Source organism: Ovis canadensis, chromosome 2, assembly GCF_042477335.2.
Source record: "Ovis canadensis isolate MfBH-ARS-UI-01 breed Bighorn chromosome 2, ARS-UI_OviCan_v2, whole genome shotgun sequence".
NCBI classification, from domain to species: Eukaryota; Metazoa; Chordata; class Mammalia; order Artiodactyla; family Bovidae; genus Ovis; species Ovis canadensis.
Window position 1 is genome coordinate 144999209 of NC_091246.1, and position 21844 is coordinate 145021052.

General features: G+C 35.1%; 1 protein-coding gene across 1 annotated transcript in view; it reads right to left on the reverse strand.

Moving 5' to 3' along the window:
• UBR3 (ubiquitin protein ligase E3 component n-recognin 3) overlaps positions 1–21844 on the reverse strand; it is a 200412-nt gene that overhangs the window by 80188 nt on the left and 98380 nt on the right. The window contains exons 20-24 of the mRNA XM_069577308.1: positions 16815–16956; positions 13339–13443; positions 11777–11950; positions 9207–9667; positions 1503–1591 (exon numbers count right to left, since the gene is read on the reverse strand). Coding sequence (XP_069433409.1) covers positions 1503–1591; positions 9207–9667; positions 11777–11950; positions 13339–13443; positions 16815–16956 — 971 coding nt within the window. The remainder of the gene's footprint in view (positions 1–1502; positions 1592–9206; positions 9668–11776; positions 11951–13338; positions 13444–16814; positions 16957–21844) is intronic.

Sequence of the window (21844 nt, forward strand, 5' to 3'; positions counted from 1 at the left end):
TTTCAACATTTAGAATAAACCTTTGAATGGAAGACTTGGCTGCAATTGCAAAATAAAATGTTAGCAATGTTCATTTAAAAGAAAACAAGTTGACTTCCCTGGTGGTAGAGTGTCTAAGAATCCACCCGCTAATGCAGGGCACATAGGTTTGATCCCTGGTCCAGGAAGATTCCACATGCCACAGAGCAACTAAGTCTGTGCACAGGAACTACTGAGTCCACGCTCTGGAGCCTGCCAGGTGGCAACTGCTGAGTCTGCCTGCTGAAGTTTGTGTGCCTACAGCCCATGCTTCACAAGATAAGCCACCACACTGAGAAGCCTATGCACCGTAACGCAGACCCCATTCACCGCAACTAGAGAAAAGCCAGCACACAGCAACAAAGGCCCGGCACAACCAAAAATAATAAATAAATAAAAAGATATGTTAAAAAAGAAAACAAGTAACTTCTAAAAAGCAGAAGGTAGTGATGATGAAAAGAAAAATGAAAGACAGGGGTGCCTATTAGTTCATTTTATATGAAGAGATATGAAGAAACTGGCTATAGATAGAACACTTAATAGACATTATAATTATCTTTAATGTGTAAAAACCAAAAAATTCTAAGTATCCATTTTTGGAAAGAAGGAGGAAGAGAAAACGTAGAAAAAGGAAAAGCAGTATCATGAACTAAATCGTCATCTTTCACACAAGAACTGATTTGCTATCAGTTAATCCAATAAACAGAACTTAGTATACTTTACATCAAAGTTATATCCTGAACATAAACTCCACTGTTGATGGTTTACAACGCATGCGAAATCTGGACTGACCCTCCTCTTCTGAACATCAGTTATGTGTGCTTATGTGCATGAGAATGTATTTGCATGTTTGTACATTCTTATATGTCAGCATTTTTGTCTAAAATTGAAAAAAAGAGAGAGGGAAATCACTGAAATGCAAGCAGTAGTCAGGGAAAGGAGTATCCTGTTAACTGAAGACAGATTAGTCGAGATTTAATCTATTTCTCCTATGTCTGTAAAAGATTACTCACAGCAATCTACTATCACACAGGAAAATGGCATCCTCTCTCACTGTAAAATGCTAATACTAATCCTAATGGAAATGAGAGGTGCACCTGATTTTAAGAAACAGTGAATGTATAAACAACCAGAGAAACTCAAAGTATCTGAAAACCACTTTAAGGATCTTAGAATAATTTCACAGGAAAAAAATCAGAATAAGTAAGTTCATATTGATGAACCTTATAAATCTAAAGGGCAGTTTAACAGAAGGGAGCAGCAGAATACTACTGTATTACTACCATCAAGAACTTTCTAACAACTGCAGCTAACTCAACAACAGAATGGACCACCTAGGTCTGATCTTCCATCACTCCATTGTTTAAATAAAGACCAGAAATCACCTGTCTATAATGTTAAAAACTGATGGATGAGTGGACTGGATAAGTACTATGGTAATAACTGTAAGTCTGAGTGTTCTAAACTAATAAATTTTGACTTACCAACATCCATGGCAGTTTCCATGAAGCTTTTCTGTCGTGATGCAAACTCTGCAAGCAATTTCTGCTGTCTTTCTCTAGCTTTTTGTCGCCTATATTAAACAGAAATGAAGTGTTAAGTACCAGAAACACTTAAGACGTATCTACTATCTTTCAGGAGTAAATAATGTATGAAAGGGTTGCTGTCACACAGTTAAGAACAACCAAATTTTTGTATTGTGTTTTAAACTTCATGTAAAGTTTTATTGTCCTTAAAGGATTCTGCTGCTTTAAAATGGTCTGAAAATCACTAGGTGTAACAGGTAAAAATCAAAGAAAAAATTTACTTTAAAATGTGAAATAATAATTAAAGTCGACAAAAAATTTTCCAACTACACAATTTCCTAAGTATATGTCAGTTCATAGCAAGAGCAAGAAGAGCTTTAGCTAACACTCATAATTTAACCCCAGGTACAAATAATAGCAAGCTCATTGCTAGAAGAAACTATTATGTTAAGCTATGAATAGAATCTAAAAGGTAAAAATAGTCAGATTTACTGTTACCTTAAGAAAAGGTCTCTCCTAAAAGAGGATTAACAAAGAGCCAGGAAGTTTTTAGTTTCTACTATACAATAGTACAAATTTGGCTTATTTTCTTGAAGTAAAAGAAAATCAATAAATTCACTTTATTCTATTTATTAATTATCCCTTATCTACTTCCAAAGAGCATTTTAATCTGAGGTTAACTGCAAAAAAAAAAAAAAAGAATGTAACATGTATAAAAAAATAAAAATAAACTAATAAAGACAGGAGAGAGGCTTCCCCAGATTTAAAGATGCTAGCAATACTAATAAGCATAAAATTCTACCCCCAGCAAGGTAAGGGCAATAAAATAATTCAACACAAGAGAGGAGGGAGAGGAAGGAAAAAAAAGATTAAAAGGTGCCTTATATATTAACTCATCGGGAAAGACAAATTTTTCATTTGGAACAAAACTCAAAAAGGAATTTATTACAGCCCATGATATAAAGGATATTAAAAACATGATGGATGCAATACACTATAGCAGTTTCTTTTAATGACTATTCATTGTATCTATCTACTACAAACGAATTTTATTAAACTGAGATTCTATGAAGTAATTTCTATGGGAATCCTAAAAGAATTCAGTTATTAATCCGAAATGATTCAAAGATACAAAAGATAGAATTTAGAAGAATGGAATGATAATAGTAATTTTAAGATTATTCACACATCTCCTCCCACCCACTTAGTGGAGATAATCACAAACATCTATAAAGTCAAGTACTATGTATCAGTTTACCCTAAGTTACATATATTTGCCAATATAGTTCAAGAGATTTTTAACGTTCCTTTACTAATATTTACCTTAAATATAATTTAGGGTCCACATAAGAAAACTTATTTTATTATCTATTTTGTAAAAACAACTCTTATATTTTTATATTTAAGCCAAAATATTGTCATCCAGGGTGATCACTCAGTCTACTCATCAAGCTTGACTCCCAAAGACATTAGCCATTTAAAAATATTAAAAACCACTCCTGTCTCCTTCCTTCCTGAATATGGAAGCTGACACAGTGGCCTAGGACAGGGTGTCAAGACCCAGTAGCCTGGCACAGGAGGGTATTCCTGCAGGGAAAAGTTATAAGGAACTGGTTACATATGAGGGAACTAATAAAAAATTAATACTATTAAGGATTATAGGGATCAGGTTTCTCACTGTGGGACTAGAGATTATAATTTGAAAAGAGCGAAAAGATGAATAAATACTATGGTGTTGGATTAGAACTGGGATTATCAAGTTGAACTCACAGTCATAGTTTTTAATACCTCTCTCCCCTCACTATATCCCCCTCTTGTACACACACTTTTTGCCCACTAAGAGAGTCTGTGAATGAGCTCATTAGAATGAGTGCATAGACTGGTTTCTAAGTAACATTCTCTACTAACAGTAACCAAGACTCTTCAGACAAATGTCTAATATAGAACACAAGATGAAGCTGGGCTATCTTCTTGGCCCAGAAAATAAGAAAATGCTCAAAGAATGGTGGGGAGAGAAATACAAAGACTACGGAAACCAGCTTGAAGGGACTCCCACTGGTCAAATCTAAAACAATCTGAACTCACGTACACCTGTGGTGGATTCATGTCAATGTATGGCAAAACTAATGCAGTATTGCAAAGTTAAAAACATAAATAAATAAAACAATCTGAGCATCAAGATGACTAATGAGCAGATTATAGCTCATAAAGTAAAACAGAAATCTGTAACTCTAAACTGATACAAGCAGATAAATGAATGAACTGAAACGATGAACAGAATACTGCAGCATTTCGAAGTATCTCTCCACAAGTTATTAACACATACTGATTACAAAGGTGAGGAAGGGGAGGATATTTACAAAGAGTAACTTGACAGTGAAGTCTAACAGATACCCCCATAACCAAGTGATCAAAGTTAATCAGTAGTGATGAAACAAATTAAAATCATGTGACAACTGACAGGATGCAGTCAAAACAAAACTGCAACATTCCCCTCTGCCTTCTTTTTCTTTGGCTGGGCCACAGGGGCTGTGGAATCTCAGTTCCCTAACCAGGAACTGAACCTGGGCCACAGCAACGAAAGCCGAGAATCCTAACCACTAAACCACCAGGAAACTCCCCAGCAACACTTTTTTGATATTGCTCTCAAAGATGTATCATCCAAATCCAAGCATAATGGAAAAGTAGACAAGCCCAAACTGAGGGATAGTCTACAGTGCTTACTGCTCTGTAATTTTCAAAAGTGCCAAGGTCAAGAAAATAAAGGAAAAGGGAAGACTATTCCATACTGAAGGAAATCAAAGAGATACAACAAGAAAACATGATGAGTGATTCTGGACAGAATCTTTCTGCTATAACCAACATTACTGGAACAACTGTTAAAACTTGGGATCTAAGGATTTTATCATACTAAGTAAAATGCTAATTCCTTTATTTTGAAAGGTGTATTGTGATTATATAAGAAAATGCCCTTATTTCTAAAAGCTATGCATTGAAGTATTACACTAAAATATTCCACTGTAAAACAACTTACTCTAAAATGATCCAGAAAGTTCTTTGTATTATCCTTGAAACATTTCTATAAGTTTAAGATTTCTTCAAAATAAAAAGGTTTTAAAAATTAAACCCATCATCAAAGGACTAAAATTTGTCACTAAGGAAGAAACGGAAACAAACAAAAATGTACTATAGATGCTCAAAGACCTATGAGACCTCCAAAAATATTTAAATAATAGTAACAGTGATAGAATGTGTGTTTGGTCTTCATACTACTCCTTTATAAACTAGTAAGTGTCACCATTTCTTCAATTAAAACAATGAGTTATGCACTCTACAGCTGACCTTTAAATATGTACATGTACATTTACATTTAGAATACATAGGTTCACAAAATACTATTTCAAGTAACAAATCTGAATACCAAACTCATCTCGCCTGCACTGGCAAGCGGAATCATCTTATCCACTGTGACACCACGGAAGTCCTAGAAATGAATTTTAATACCAGTGCCAATCAATTATACTTGAGGTTTTCTTAAGAAAACTGATTGGCACTGGTATTAAAATTCATTTTGAGGACGTCCTTGGTGGCACAAGTAAGATTCTGCCTGCCAATGCAGGTGACACAAGTGTGATCCCTAGTCCTGGAAGACGGCACATGCCGCAGAGCAACTACGCCCCAGTGCCACCACGCCCCTAGAGCCGGTGCTCCGCAACGAGAGAAGCCACCGCGGTGTGGACTCCCAACCCACAACTGGAGAGCGGCCCCTACTCTCTGGACTAGCAAAGCAATGAAAGACCCAGCACAACCAAAAATAAATAAATAAATAATTTTTTAAAATAGAATTCATTTCTGTTCTGGAATTACTGTAAATTATAGATAATTATGTCTGTCGACTTTCCTTTAGTCGGTGAGACTCTGAGCAGAGACTCAGTCACACCAGGTGACTTCAACAGAAACAAGAAAATTAAATGGGTATCGTTTTAAATTGTGTTCTTAACAATGCATTTCTCTAGTAGTTGTCTATGATTTCTAGGAAAGGAGTATTGTTATTTTTCCCTTGTGAATTTTTTCATAATTTAGGTTATTCCTTTCTAAACTTGGACATAAATGTGCATAAAGACCATTAACCAAAAGACACAAGTTCTAGCACATTCATACAACTCAGCAATTTTCCCTTATGACCTAAGACATGGACATACTAAGGTTGCATACAGTTACAACCATCTAGAGTTTTCTATTTGTATCTAGTTTTCTATGGAGTTAATAGGTTATGAGGGCTTCCCAGGCAGTGCAGTGGTAAAGAATCCGTTTGCCAGTGCAAGAGATGGAAGAGACTCGAGTTCAATCCCTGGGTTGGGAAGATCCTCTGGAGAAGGAAATGGCAACCCATTCCAGTATTCTTACCTGGGAAATCCCATGGGCAAAGGTGCCTGGTGGGCTATAGCCCATGGGGTTGCAAACAGTGGGACATGACTTAGGGATTAAACCACCATCAATCTATTATGAAACTGATGTCAAGTATGTCTACAGCTGAGGTACCTGGGAATAGATCATTAAGTGTATATAAACTATTCTACCTTTATTATGAAATTTAACCCAAAACCCTAAATTGAGGGGAAAAAAAAAAAAACAACGTGAGACGCATAGCGAGATTCAAACTGATTCATTTTAATCATTAGCTGTCTGCTACAGAATTAGTTTCAAGTCCTTGTCAATAATACCATGACAAAAAGGAAACAGGCCCATAACAAAAAAAGCCTTAAATTTTTAGGTTACTATTTATTATAAGAGCATTAGAGCCTTTGTAAAAAAAAAAGGCATCTGAATTATGTCCTCTAGTATCTATATCTGTTATGAATAATAATGACAAAATGCCTTTAACCAAATAGTATAAGTTTTGATTCACTGAATGTTTTTATCTTCCTTAAAAAATAAAAAGACATTATTCTATAACCAAAACAAAAGAAGACCAATTTAGAAGAGGACTAATTTTAGTTAACAACAAAAAAAATTTACCTCATTTTTAACTTTCCAATTATATCTATTAAATTCTAGTGAAAGTGAAAGTGAAGTCGCTCAGTCGTGTCCGACTCTCTGCGACCCCATGGACTGTAGCCTACCAAGCTTCTCTGTCCATGGGATTTTCCAGGCAAGAATACTGGAGTGGGTTACCATTTCCTTCTCCAGGGTATCTTCCCGACCCAGGGATCGAAGCCAGGTCTCCCGCATTGGAGGCAGATGCTTTACCCTCTGAACCACCAGGGAAGCCCATTAAATTCTAGGTAGCTACCAATTCAAAGTTAATGAACTTTCACCTAAATTATGTTACTATATAACAACTTCTATTTATAAAATACTGTGAGAAATAAGAACTCTCCTAAATTTTTAATGTACTAAAAGTTTTGTGCATACTTTTATTAAAATTATCTGTAACAAAATTACAGCAAAAATGAAGAACAGCTATGTATGATTAAATCTGCTTCTGTTACAGTTACCAAAGGATGACCTTCTAACTAATCAAATGGGACTGCCAATCTTAACTAAACTTCCATAGCATTTAACAATCTTTCTTCCTTTCTGAACCTCCTCCTCTTATGCCTCCCTAATGCCATTCTCTGCAGCTTTCCTCTTATTTCACTCTAACCATCCCGTTCTGAGTTACCTTTATAGGTGCTCCTTCCTTAGTTATTCCCCTTTATGATTTCCCCTTGAGTTTCACACTAAATGTTCTCATCTTTTTATTGTCCATATTCTTCCATACACAAGGCTCTTAACTATTACCTATATGCCTAAATCTGTAGCTCTAACTCAAGAATTCTCACCTAAGTCTCTAACCCTGTATCTAACTGGACATCTTCACCTGGATGCCCTCCTTAAACTCAGTAACATACAAAACTGAGCAAGTCAATTTTACCGCTAATCCTGAGCCACCTATCCTCCTGTATCTTGGTAAACAGAACACTGTTCAAAGAAAAATGGAGAAGTTTTGTTAATATTATGACTTAACAACAAATTAAAAGCAACTTAAAGCTTCAAAAGCTAAAACCATCAAAGTTTTAAAACACTGCTTGTTTAACAATTTGTGATCATATATAGGAAAGACTGGAAATCACTATAAGAAACTAAAACAAATTTTTAAGGATTAGTAAAATTTTTCTTTTATTTTCTACTATCATTTAAAGTGGAATTAATTTTTTTAAAATAGCAAGAGAATTATTAGATTTCCCACAGTAGTAATAGACAGCAACTTTTCCAAAGGGATCTACAGGTTTGTGCATGCATGCTTAGTTGCTCATTTGTATCTGACTTTTCATGACCCCATGAACTATAGCCCGCCAGGCTCCTCTGTCCATGGGATTCTCCAAGCAAGAATACTGGAGTGGGTTGCTATTCCCTTCTCCAGGGGATCTTCCCAACCCAGAGATCAAACCTGGGTCTCCTGCATTGCAGGCAGATACTTTACTGTCTGAGCTAACAGGGAAGATATTTAAGTTGAATACTTTAAAATAAAATAGCAGGAGAATTATTAGGTTCCTCACAGAAATAACAGCAACTTTTCCAAAGGGGTCTTCAGGTCTAGAGTAGTAATTTAATGTCAGGGTCAGTCCCAGGCTGGATGAAGCACAAGCTGGAATCAAGATTGTCAGGAGAAATATCAATAACCTCAGATACCCAGATGACACCACCCATATGGCAGGAAGTGAAGAACTAAAGAGCCTCTTGATGAAAGTGAAAGAGAAGAGTGAAAAAGTTGGTTTAAAACTCAACATTCAGAAAACTAAGATCATGGCATCTGGTCCCATCACTTCATGGCAAATAGATGGGGAAATAATGGAAACAGTGAGAGATATTATTTTGGGGGGCTCCAAAATGACTGCAGATGGTGACTGCAGCCATGAAATACAAAGATGCTTGCTCCTTGGAAGAAAAGTTATGACCAACCTAGACAGCATATTAAAAAGCAGAGATATTACTTTGCTGACAAAAGGCCATCTAGTCAAAGCTACGGTTTTCCAGAAATCATGTACGGATGTGAGAGTTGGGATTATAAAGAAAGCTGAGCACTGAAGAATTGATGCTTTTGAACTGTGAAGTTGGAGAAGACTCCTGAGATTCCCTTGGACTGCAAGGAGATCAAACCAGTCAATCCTAAGGGAAATCAGTCCTGTTCTAAATTTTTTTATTTCCTCAATATTTCCTAAAGGAAATATTCATTGGAAGGGCTGATGCTGAAGTTGAAACTTCAATACTTTGGCCACCTGCTGTGGAGAACTGACTCTTTGGAAAAGACCCTGATGCTGGGAAAAATTCAGGGCAGGAGAAGGGGACGAGAGGATAAGATGGTTGGATGGCATCACCGACTCAATGGACGTGAGTCTGAGGAAGCTCCGGGGAGTTGGCGATGGACAGGGAAGCCTGGCGTGCTGCAGTCCAAGGGGTCGCAAAGAGTCAGACACAACTGAGCCACTGAACAGAAACTCAACCAATTCAAGCATGCTAAACATACAAGCACTGACTAACTTTGATTCCCCCCTTCTTACAAACTATTCAGTTATGATTATAGCTAGCCTCAGATGAACAAAAGTGGGGGTGGGGGTGGTAATATAAAATCCTCAACTGCATCATACATTAGTTTAAAGCACTAAAAATAAAAATTACCTTTCTTCTTTGTCCAGTGTTTTCTTCTCTGCTGCAGTAATCTTTTTGGGTGGTACAGGAGGGGTCACTTTTCTACATATCTCTTCAATGATGCGTTTGTTCATTCTGCTTTGCAATGCAGCTTTTAGTAAAATTCTTTCTACTGCAGTTATACCATCTCCATGACTATACTTAGGAATTTCTGGTTGGATTAAAATTTCTATGTCATCAAGCCAAGGAGGATAGTAGGAATTTTGTTTTCCTGAGAGTTTGTGGTGAAGTTTAATTAACAAAGACAATATACTTTCTTTAATTTCCAAAATGGCTGTAGTTAACTGTGGAGCTGAACCAGGCGCAGACCATTTACTTGAAGTTTTAGGACGAACCACTTGATTTGCTTCACTGTTACTGCGATTGATGATCTCTTGAAACTTCTTTCTGCGCTCTGCTACTAAGCTGAAAACCTGAGCTGTACCAGAATTCTACCATTCAAACGAGAAAGAAAGAAAAATCAAGAGAAGGTTATTCAGGGTCAGTTTTAAAATACATTAGCATTACATTTTCCAAAGGATACGATCAAAGTTTCATCCAAAGATTTATTTAATAGATCTGTTCTTTAAGTAAATTTGCCCCTTGACTTCTCTTAAATATACTTAGTCCGACTCAATCTGGAAACAACAATGAGGAAAAAGGAGATTATCCACAGTAACACTTCTTTTGCAACCCCCCTAAGCCTATCAGGGAAAACAGACAAAGCTTCAGTAGTATCTACAGCCATATTCAAAAGGAATCATAAACTAAGACTTTCATCAGTTTTAAGGAATCAAAGCTATCCAACATTCATCAAGAATACTATATTCCTGACTAACTTCTAGAAGACCATGATATCGTCCACTTAAGAAAATCATAAATTAATTTTTTTCCAAGTTAATGAATCTCAAATGCTAATTGATTTCATTGATTTCATTTTTTAAGAACTTTAAAAGTTTGAAAATTACTTCTAACATAAATGCTTTAAGTTACTAAAATGAAATAAAAAGATGAAAAATTAATCTTTCATATTTAATATATTTATTGAACAGATTTTTAAAAACTATTTTTCTCAATAATTTATCTTCAAAATAGCCTTTTTGCTAAAGCAATCAAACTACATTAGGGCTCTTAGAAATCATCTTTTAATTAAGATACAAGTCAGTTTAATAGATTTCACTAAATTTTTTTAAGCAAGCAGAGAAACAATGCTTTAATCAGCTGAGCTTTTATGAACTTCATATACATTTTTTTTTTAATGTCCAAGCTGTTTATCAAAGTTCCCTCTACCAGCATTAGAGGCAAAAGCTGCCTCTTACAGACTGCAATATTTTAATCAAAATTCCTTATGGTGTTCACAGAAAAAGCATACTGTCAAAGACAAAGTTCCTACAAATGAACTCTTTCAATAAGAAATGTATGATTCAATATTCTTTACTTGCAAAAATCTAGACTGTATGAATTAGAAATATTTAAGTTTAGTTATTTGCCATGTCATTTCAAGATTCTTCATTTCTGCTTTTTATAAGTTAATTAAGCTACATGCAATAAGAGAGCTTATTTTTTAAATGAGTCCAAATACACAACATAAGAAGTTTAAGCTTTTTGTGGGCTTATTTTATCAGTTAATTAACTATCATATAAGCAAAAAAAAAGGGGGGGGGGTTGTGAATGGCATGCCACCAGCAACTAAAGATAAAATTTATTTTGATTTCAGAAACATTCATTTTTAAGATGTTAGTAACAATGCTAAATGTAAACAAAACAAAATGTGCTTCTTATAATTGGCCCAAAATACCAACACTACTAAGAAAAGCTCACTATTAAATATGCAGTATTATTTTTTAAGTTCAATAATGTGGTTCATGTTTGGGAATGCATGTAAGAATTAAAGATTTTAAAATTTAAAAAAAAAAAAAAGTTGGAAAAAAATAAATAAATAAAGCCTAAATTACTGCATTTTAAAAAGAATGCACACATACATTAAATGTTTTTTTATTCTAACCATATTAATTAAACACACACATATACACACAAATATTTCAGCATTTGTCCCCATTTCCAGTTAAAGCCACATTGCTAGTTAATGCAAGTATCATATACATCTACCTCTCTTTGAAGAACTTTAGGCCGACGTGAACTCTGGCAGATTAAAGGAAAAAGATGGGTGAGGCAGACGTTGCTTAGATATATCAGAGTTGCTTAGATATAAAGGACAAGTTAAAGTTATCTATAACCACATTAATGTTTTTTTTTGGATACGACTGTTTTTGTTGTTGTTTTGTTGCTATATCGTGTTCAACTCTTTTCAGCCCTATAGACCACAGCCTGCCAGGCTCCTCTGTCTGTGGGATTTCCCAGGCAAGCATACTGGAGTGGTTGCCATTTCCTTCTTCAGGGGATCTTCCCAACCCAGGGATTAAACCCACGTCTCCTGCATTGCAGGCGGATTCTTTACCACTGAACCATCAGGGAAGCCCTAGGATATGATAAGATGATCTAAATGACACACCCTAACATAATGAAGTCTCTCCCTTTTTTGTTCTCACTTTTACACTTACTTGTAAAGATCCCAAGCTGTCAGAGCTGGTACTTGCAAGTGAGTCTCTCTTCACTTCTGGAGCAGTCTCTGGAACTCTCACTCTAACATAATTTATAAAGTGTCGCATATTCGATACTAAGTTACTACCGGGAAACCAACTGTCATGACAACGTTCAGGTCCACATGCTGATGCCTGAAACATAAACATAATGAATACAAATCTTGTTGGTCAGGTCCAAGGTACAATGGAGATGTAACAAGCCCAAATAATAGTTCACTGCCTGTTAAATCCCTTAATCCCTTAGAGTCACATTTACGAACTACGAAGTGTGAATAAAACCAAACGCAAACAGAAAATTTAAAAACAAACTGCTCGATGCCAACGTGGAAGTTAGCTAAACTTCTCCAGAAGAAAATACAGTTTTCAATTTGGAAATATGCAGTACAGGATACTTTTCACCATCCATTAAAAATCACTCATAATGCAGTCAAATAACGCTAATTTGGACTAACTGTGGAAGGGAAGTCTGAAAAATCTATCAAAAGTCTGACTTATTCTTAGAGGAATATTAATGATTTTTTTAGTATCTATGAAAGAATTTCTGTTGACTCAGCTTAAGACTACTAAGTACTGCCTAGCCTTTTCACTTGTCTGTCTATTGCTGTTGTCTTTGTATGGAGGGAATGAGAAAAATATCAATTAACTGTAAAATCAATTTGTAGTAACTAACAATTACTTTCATGGAAATGATACTTTTAAAGTCCTGAAACACATTAACAACTTATATTCTCAAGTAAACATTCTCCTTTACAACAAATCTTACTCCACTAACTTAAAATCTTTACAGAAAGAATTTGCTATTCAAAAATAAAATCCCTAATCAAATTATTAGAATTTCTAGACTGAAGTCCTAACATAATTATTTACCAGTGTGTGTGTGTGTGTGTGTGTGTGTGTAGTTCAACTGCTCAGTCATGTCCCACTCTTTCTAACCTCATGGACTGTAGTCCACCAGACTCCTCTGTTCATGTGATTTTCCAGAAAAGAATACTGGAGTGGGTTTCCATTTCCTTCTTCAGGGGATCTTCCTGAACTACAGGAACTACAAAAATGGCACTAGTGGTAGAGAACCTGCCTGCCAACACAGGATATGCAGGTTCAATCTCTGGGTTGGGAAGATCACCTAGAGGAGGAAATGGCACCCCATGCCAGTATTCTTGCTGGGAGAATCCCAAGCACAGAGGAGCCTGGCACACTACAGCCCATAGGGTCACAAAGAGTTGGACATAATTGAGCATCTGAGCACAGTACAAATATGCACTAACAACTTTTCTTAGATCTACATATTAAGAATTACAAATTTCAAATTCAATAATTCTATAAATGGGAGTTTTATATATTAGTGAAATCTCTAAAAGAACATATGTAGTTGAAGATTTAAAAGGGCCTTTTCCAAGTTCCTAAGAAGATTTTTTTCTAAGTATGATACTCAGACAAAATAAATACCTTCAAGATGACATGCAACCTTTCATTAAGGCATATCACAACTTTAACATTTAAAAATATAAAAAACTACTTACCTCTTCATCTGATTCCTCTTCAGCTGAATTTTCAAGTCCTAATTCAATCAGATATAAAACCATACAGAGTACATGTTCTGAAAGATTTTGATGATCCATCAAAATCTTTAAAAAGAGAAAAATGCCCCATATTACTTTTTTCCATAAAACATATTTCACTTAAATATCAAAAAGTATTTTAACCTTATAGACCAATGTAACATAATATATATGTGTTATATATACATATATGTGTTATATATATATAATATATACATATGTTATACATATCATATATACATATGTGTGTTATACATATCATAATCAGATATGTAAGTAAGTAAACATATACCTTGGTGAAAAGACAAACTAAAACCTAAAAAACAGGTTCCCCTCCCAGGATTACACAGTATTTTAGGCAATATTCAGAATCATTAATTCACTGATCAGCTAAAGTTTAACACATAAAATAATCCACTAAAACAATTATTATAAAAATACCAGTATCTAATAAAGTAATTTAACAGGAATATTTTACATCCTAAGTGATTGACACTTTTCTCCTGATTACAAGGATATCAGATAAATGTTTGTTAACTAGAATAGTTCATGCAAATGTGTTTAGCATAGCACCTGGTATATAATTGGGAGCAAAATAATTGTTTATGGAACACTAATATTCTTAAAATCTGTCTCTAAAGTTACAGTCCTGAGCCTGAGTGTTCTGCACTCAGTGTTCATTGCTCAGTTCTGGCACACACTGTGTGCATGTGTATGCAACGTGTGGTTTATATAAGAAAGGAAGAAGGAATAAAGTGGTTAGGAGACAGGTTGCACTGAGGAAATACTGACAAATCTGACCTTATAAATGGATTATGCAAGCCTTACACATTTTATGCAGGACTCGGTGGGCTAACCTATCCCAATCACTCATTCAGTATAATGCAACAAACAATTAACCAGAAGACACATAAAATACCGTAAGGAAAAAACAGCTTGGTAGCCATCTTGTTGTCTTCATTATTAAAAAAAAAAAAAAAAGCCAGCCAGTCAAACTAGAGCTTCTGTGGGGAGCGGCACTGTCAGCCGCAGGTGAGACTAGGGAGAATAAGAGAGAGGCCAGTCTAGGCTGAGCCTCCTAGAAACTGCCCAGACAGCAGAGAGGGCTTGGAAAGGCCTTAGTCACTTAGGAGCTAATCTACTGTCACTAAAAACTTAAGACTTTCAGTGCACTGATTTTCTAATGCTCAATCTGACTACTGAGAAGACTTTTCCATTCGTATTTTGTGTGGCACAATGATGAGGAGAACAGACTTTCAAAACCTTTTAAAAACCTGATTTTTTTAAACAAATTTTGAATATACTTAAGCTATTTGATCTTGAACAACATCTGGTCTTCAGTTTCCTCATCTTTAAAACTGGAATAATAGCCCAGAATTATTGTGAGGATTATACGATTAACATCTTTAATTTGCTTCAAATAATATCTAGCAACTGGTGTTCAACAAATAGTAGGGAGGTGGTGTAGATGGACGGTGGGAAGAACAGGAAAGCAGTAAGAGGGAACTGAAGGTTGACAGGCAATAGAGGTGATTCTTTCTAACCCAAGACTTTACAGGGAGGAAACCAAGGTTCAGCTAGCGTAAGCCACTAGAACACAGATTTCAGACTTCCAATGACTGCATACCATTACTATTCTGCCTCCTTTTAATAAATAAAGCATTATTAGCTAAAATCAAATTAACTTTTGCTTGAAAAACTGTGGCGTTACATCTTACAGCTTCAAATGCATAACTTTAAGGTTAAGGAAGCAAAAAAACTTTTTTAGGTACTACAATAAAAGAGAGGATGGTTTCAGGAGAGTTTTATTAACATGTTCTATATTAAAGTTTTTTAATATTAAACATGGCAGGAGATGAAATGGTTTACTGACACTGATTTTTAGAAAGTTGACCTGCCAATGCAATGTCAATTAAAGGTTCTTCATAAAGTCAGGAATGATATTACAAAATTGAGATTTTTAAAACTCATTCATAGTAATCTTGTAACAACTAAATACTGCCTTTCTATTTTTGAGGAAATATTCTTATAGTAAGCAAATGAAAATCTTGAAAAAATATAACTTGAAAGGACACAAATCATTTGCAGTAGTCTTCTTTAATTTTTAAATCAAGATTTACTGACTAATTCACTTATTTAACCTTATTCAGTTATTTAACCTCTAAAACTCAAAAAAACATATCTGAGGTCTTCCCTGGTAGTATAGTGGATGGGAATCTGCCTGCCAATGCAGGGAGCACAGGTTCAATCCCTGGTGCAGGAGGATTCCACATGCTGTGGAGCAGCTAGGCCCACGAGCCACAGCTACCGAGCCTGTGCTCTGCAACAAGAGAAGCCCCCACAATGAGGCCCACACACCGCAACCAAGAGTAGTTAGTCCCCAATTGCCCCAACTAGAGAAAGCCCACATGCAGCAATGAAGACCCAGTGCAACCAAAAATACATAATAAAATGTTTAAAAAACATATCTGAAAGACGAGAATAAAAATAGAACTGTCACTCATAAGGATTTCCACTAGAATTAAAATAATGTGTATATGTGTACACAAGGCATTTGAAACAAAATCTGGCACTAAGTAAACACTGAAAAATGTCTATAAAAGATCAAAACTACAAATATCCTTTTAATAATGTACACCCGTGGTGGATTCATGTCAATGTATGGCAAAACCAATACAGTATTATAAAGTAAAATAAAGCAAAAATTAAAATTAAAAAATAAATAAATAAATAAAAGCAAAAGAAAAAAAAGAAAAATATTCTACTATTTTAATTAAAAAAAGAATATCTTAAATTACTTTACTGAATAATTTTCTTAGAAATTAATGAAAATAAACCATTCAATTGGTTTTTTTGAGGCCCATGTCTAAAATTTTAACAGGAGTAATTTTTGCAAGTAAAATGAAAACCTGATCATGGGGTAGAGTTAAAAAGAATAGACGGTACAGAAATCTAAAAGCTGTATTTGTTTATATCTCAAACATTAAGAAAAAAACAAAAATGTGTGCTAACTAAATTTAATATATTAATTTTCTTAAATAATTTAAATCATATATGTAGTGATTAGAAATTTGTTAACATATAGGCATAATTTTTACTTTTAAGTTAATTTTTAATTTTTCAAATTCTAATTAGAAGAAACAAGTTTTTTTTTTCCTTTATATCTAATTGTATAATAATTCCTGTCTGAAACTGAAAAGATGAATAGTTTCCCATAACAAATGGTGTAACTCTGTTATTTTCCAACTTAGATTTGAAATTACAAGAATACAATTCACATACATGTGATTATGACATATCCTCACGCATCTTAAACATATAAATACACTTTGCTTTATAAATGGCACTTTTATGTTACTATTATCTTTTGGCATTTCCACTTTAGAATCATGGTAATCAGCGTTGATCTAGTCTTCTTAGTCAAATCGCTACTGTACCTTGTAAAGCAGAGTGAACAGCACAATGTGCAAAGTTTTACAGTGCAGAAGTCTCATGAGACCTTTATAGCTGGGATGGAGTGGTGTCCTTTTCTTATAGGGTGGCCAAGGATTTCCAGGGAATTTTCCACTCTGTTTTAAACTATAAAAATAAAATAAAACCAAAATTAGATGATAGACACAAGATTAAACTGATTTAAATGGTGATTCCATAGCTTCAATCACATACATTACATGCTACTTTAGCACTTTTTGTAATAACTTTATGTACAGACCAGCAAATTTCCTCTATCTTTTCTGGATATACCATACTATTGATTCATTACTACTGAATTCACAGCCAAGAGCACTGTAACAGCCTGAACAAAGCTTATCTAACAACAAATCTCTGTAAGGCACATCAAAGCCTTCTTACCCTCAGCAACACTACACGGTAGTCTGGTACGCCATGTGGGAGACATTCTATACAGCAAAATCACCAAAGGACAAAAATTCAAAAACACAGCACTGAACTGACCATGAAAAGGACACTTGTCTATAGTATGAGCTGAAACAAGAAGGCAGAGTTTTGCTTTTTCCCACTTGAATCTAGGCGCCCTCTGCACATCCACTCAAATCTGAAAATAACCAGTAAGGTGCTCTGAGAATTGATTCAAGGTTTACAAATAAATTTACCAAGTAATCAAATTAACAAATATAGAATTTGAAAATAATGAGGATCAATTGTATATGACAGAATTAGCATTACAAATCAGTGAGAAAAGCATGGATTCTTCAGTAAATAGTCCTGGAGCTGGTTTTCTGCACAGGGAAAAAAATAAACCACTACTTCACTCTATAAAAATCAACTCCAGGTGGATTAAAGACCCAAATATAAAAAAATAAAACTTGAGAACTAATAAAATTTAGACAATCTAACCAAAAAACCATCAAAGATAATCCATACACCACTTTCAATGCAAGAATCCTGGAGGGAAATTAAGAAGTTTTTTTTAAAGGCTCAATTTCACCCAGTAATCCAGAGAATGTATGTCATACATTCAGCATTCAAAGTGAAAATGACATAATGAACATAAATATTTGATTTTACTTTCACTCAAAACTCCAATGAAAATATAGTAACAGTATTTTTTCTTTAAGATGAAAAACACAGGATGAGGAAAATCCAAAGAGGAAAAGAAAACAAAAATTTTGTTAATCGGAAAGCAAGTGGCTATGTGGATGATTCTAGTAAACCTAAGAAAGCCAAATCACAAGAAGGCAAGGGAGAAGGCTGAAAATCAACCCCAATTACTCTGCAGAATACTTAAAAGGCTCAGAAACTGGAAGCACCAGGTACTTCAATAATTGGGAGTTGAGCATGTGCTTGCATGCTCAGTCATGTCCAACTCTTTGCGACCCCACGGACTGTATGTAGCCCGCCAGGCTTCTCTGTCCATGGGATTATCCCAGCAAGAATACTGGAAGGGGTTGCCGTTTCCTCCTCCAGGGGATCTTCCCAACACAGGGATCAAACCCGCATCTCTTCTGTCTCCTGCTCTGGCAGGTGGATTCTTTACCATTGAGCCACCTAGGAAGCTGGAGTTGAGGAGACAGGAGGCTAAAATGAGGACTGGATGAAAACTGCTTTACCCCATCCCAATAGAATTCTGGCTGGAGAATTCATCTCTGAAGAAGGTAAAACACAAGCATGGTTTAGGGTGGGAGGATATGCGGTTAAAGTCATCAAATGCATTTTGATTCAGAATACTTAGGCTTTGACTCCATTTCATTTACAAAATAATGGCAGTCAGACCACTATATTCTGGGCAATATTTGAAAATACTTCTTTGAGAAATCTTACAACACCAAAAAGAAAGTTTCAAAGAGACTAACATAGGGGCTTCTCAACAAACCTGCTTGCTCAAATCACCCCGGAGTGTTGTAGGATCCACAACATCCACCAAGGCACTGAGGGCTAGCTCTTCCTCACAAGCAGCCAGAATCATTAGCTATCCTAGGAACGTCTCCAACATGAAAGCTAGAGACCTAACAGTGGAAGACTCAGCTAAAGGGAAAAGGATGTTATGCAGGTAGGGGAAAGAAAGTCTTAAAGATAAAAATTACAAGAAGAAGCAAAATGCTTTCCTGTTAAACCTATATAACATAGGTTTGCAAGGGGAAAATTAGTGCAGCCCACATAGCCATATTAGCAGAATTTCCTGACATCTGAATGAGACAAGAACACGACAAAAAGGAAAGAACTAACTCATAGTCTGGTCTCCATACAGGAGTTGATTTTTCCTGAATACCTTCTGAGACAAGGATAGGCTAAGCTGGCTTTTTAGGCATTTCAAGATCCTTCTGTCTGTGGGTATGTTGAGAGCAAAGGCACACTCTTAAGATGCTGATATGATCCCTCAACATAATATTGATGAGAAAAAACAATACAGGCAAGAGAAAGAAGAGGAAATGGCAGCTTCTCAGGAAACTGCTGATATTCCAGGATGTAGCCACAGAACTTACTCAGGATGAGTGGGAATTTATGGACATCACTCAATGGGAACTACACTTGGTCTCCCTAGGTCCTGTCTGTAAGCCAGACATGGTTACCTTTATGGACCAAAAGAAGGATCCCTGGGACATGAACGAAATGGAGACAACAGCCATAAATCTAGGAACTGGGGCCACCACGCAAAAGGAGAATGGTGACTTCAGGATGAGCTCAAGATTTCTGGGGCACCACCATATTATTACCTTACCACCAAACAATCAGAAAAAAGTTGCATACCCTATAGCCCTCCCCCCAGATTTTGCCTATAAAAACTTCTCTCTAAAAACCATGGGGGAATTTGGGGTTTTCTAGAGCACAAGCCTCTTGTTCTTTCTGCTTGGTCCTGCAATAAACCCTTCTCTGCTTAAACAACAAAAAAAAATTATCATTAACATACCAGAGAAATAAGTTGCATCTATGATTCAAGAAGAGGGTGTCATTACATTGCTTTAAAATAAAAGAAAAAAACTTGTTTCTATATAATACTATAGTGGCTACATATACGCATAATTTTAAAAATCATTCCAATAGTATATAATAAAATGTTTTAATTATATTTCATTTAGCATAGAAAAGCAATTTTTAGCTTTTATTTGTTTACTTTAAGTACTAGGCCCCTAAATATGCAATGCCTAGATTAATAAAGTGTTCTGACATAAAGGTTAGATACTTGTTTAAGGCAGCAGGTAACATCATTTGACTGCTCTTTTTAAAATCATTAATGGAATAATGTAAACAAAAAGCTACATGACAGAAAAAAAAATTTTAAGTGACTCAAACCAACACCTAATTACTGACTAGTCTGAGACAAAAATGACACGTATAAACTCATACAACATACTTTAAAACATGGGCCAACAACCATTAACCTTCAAGATGGGAAGCAACATAAGTATCAGAAATTAGAGTTCAAAAAATTTGCTTTCCAGCTGAATTTAAAATAAACACTATATAAAAACCACATTTGTCTTTTGGAAATGGCCTAGATTATAGTTCCAACACTGCCATTAACAAACATATTTCACTGAACTTCTCTGGATCACAATGTCCTTGTATATAATATAATACTAAACTGAATAAATGGTTTTCCAACTGTTGGTTTGTTTTGTTCTTGTTGGGTTTTGTTTGATTTTTCACTTTAAAAGCTGAACTGTCCACTAAAGGGTATTTTGGAAGGGAGTGAGGAGAGCAAGATGAGCCACCTTCGCTTTTTTAGCCCTCCTCTTGCTACTGCCCAGCTCCCTCGTTTAGTGATGGCCCCCAAGGCATTTCTACAGAAGCTGGAGAGAAGATCTTGAAGGCTTTTTACAGCAATTTTCCAGCAAAGATCGAAGCATCACACAAAGAAAATGGCTTATTTTCACTTAAACTCTTGGCACAAAAAAATTTAAGAAACTTAATTTTCATTCATTTAGCAATTACTGATTATCTACAAAGTGCCTAGTAACCAGGTAGATTCTGGAGACACAACAGCCTTAATTTACCTACTCATTTTCTCCATAATTCTTCAAAACACCTTTCTATTACCTTCTTGAAACAAAAAAATATCACACTAAGTAAAATCAGTTTCACCACTTTTGTTCCTTAAAACTAAAAGAAGATGAAAATGACCAATAGCCAATAAGCCCCACAATTTAGGGTTATTTCCCAGTTGTATTATAATAAAAAGTGAACCAGTCAATTATGCTATCATATAAGACATATCAATAAAAGAAAGAGATGTACATATACAAAATAAATTTCAAAACAAATAAGTTTTACATAGATACAAACATATTCTTCATATCCATACTTATTTTAAATATACAAAATATTATTGGGTTACTATAGTTTGTGCATAAAATTTCACAGATTTACATGAAAATGATTTTAATATGAAGCTAACATGTATTTCTGTTATTATTCTTTCATTTTAAATACACACTTCTTTAAAACAAAGATTTTCAAACTGTCAAGAAACATCACAACGTTTCAGAAATATTTCTAAGAAACTATAAAGGCATTGTACAGGAATTCAAAAACAAAATGAGAATGAGAGAATGAGAAAAAACATAAAGCAAAATAGGAGAGAGGAAATTTAATAAAAACAGTTCTAAGAATATGGTTTTCTCTATGCAAAGCAGTTACAAGTCAAAATATGACATGGTTCTAAACAACTAATAACACAAAATAAGTCAGAAAATACAAGGTACCTACAAACAGAAAAGGTTACCTGTATGTCAGTATAGGTTTAAACCAGCTTTCTCAACCTTGACACTAATGACATTCAAGGCCAGAAATTCTTAGTCATGGGGACCAGACTTAGCCTATGCTACATGTTAATTTTAGCCCTCTGAAGTCTGTAGACAATGGTAAATGTCCCCTGGAGGACAAAATTCATTCTGACTGGGAACCACTGGTCTAAATGAAGGAAATTAACTTCTCAAAGCTCAAGTAAAAATCTTCTATTTGAAAAATAAAAGACCACAGTTCCCTTTGCTTCACAGAGTGCCTGGTA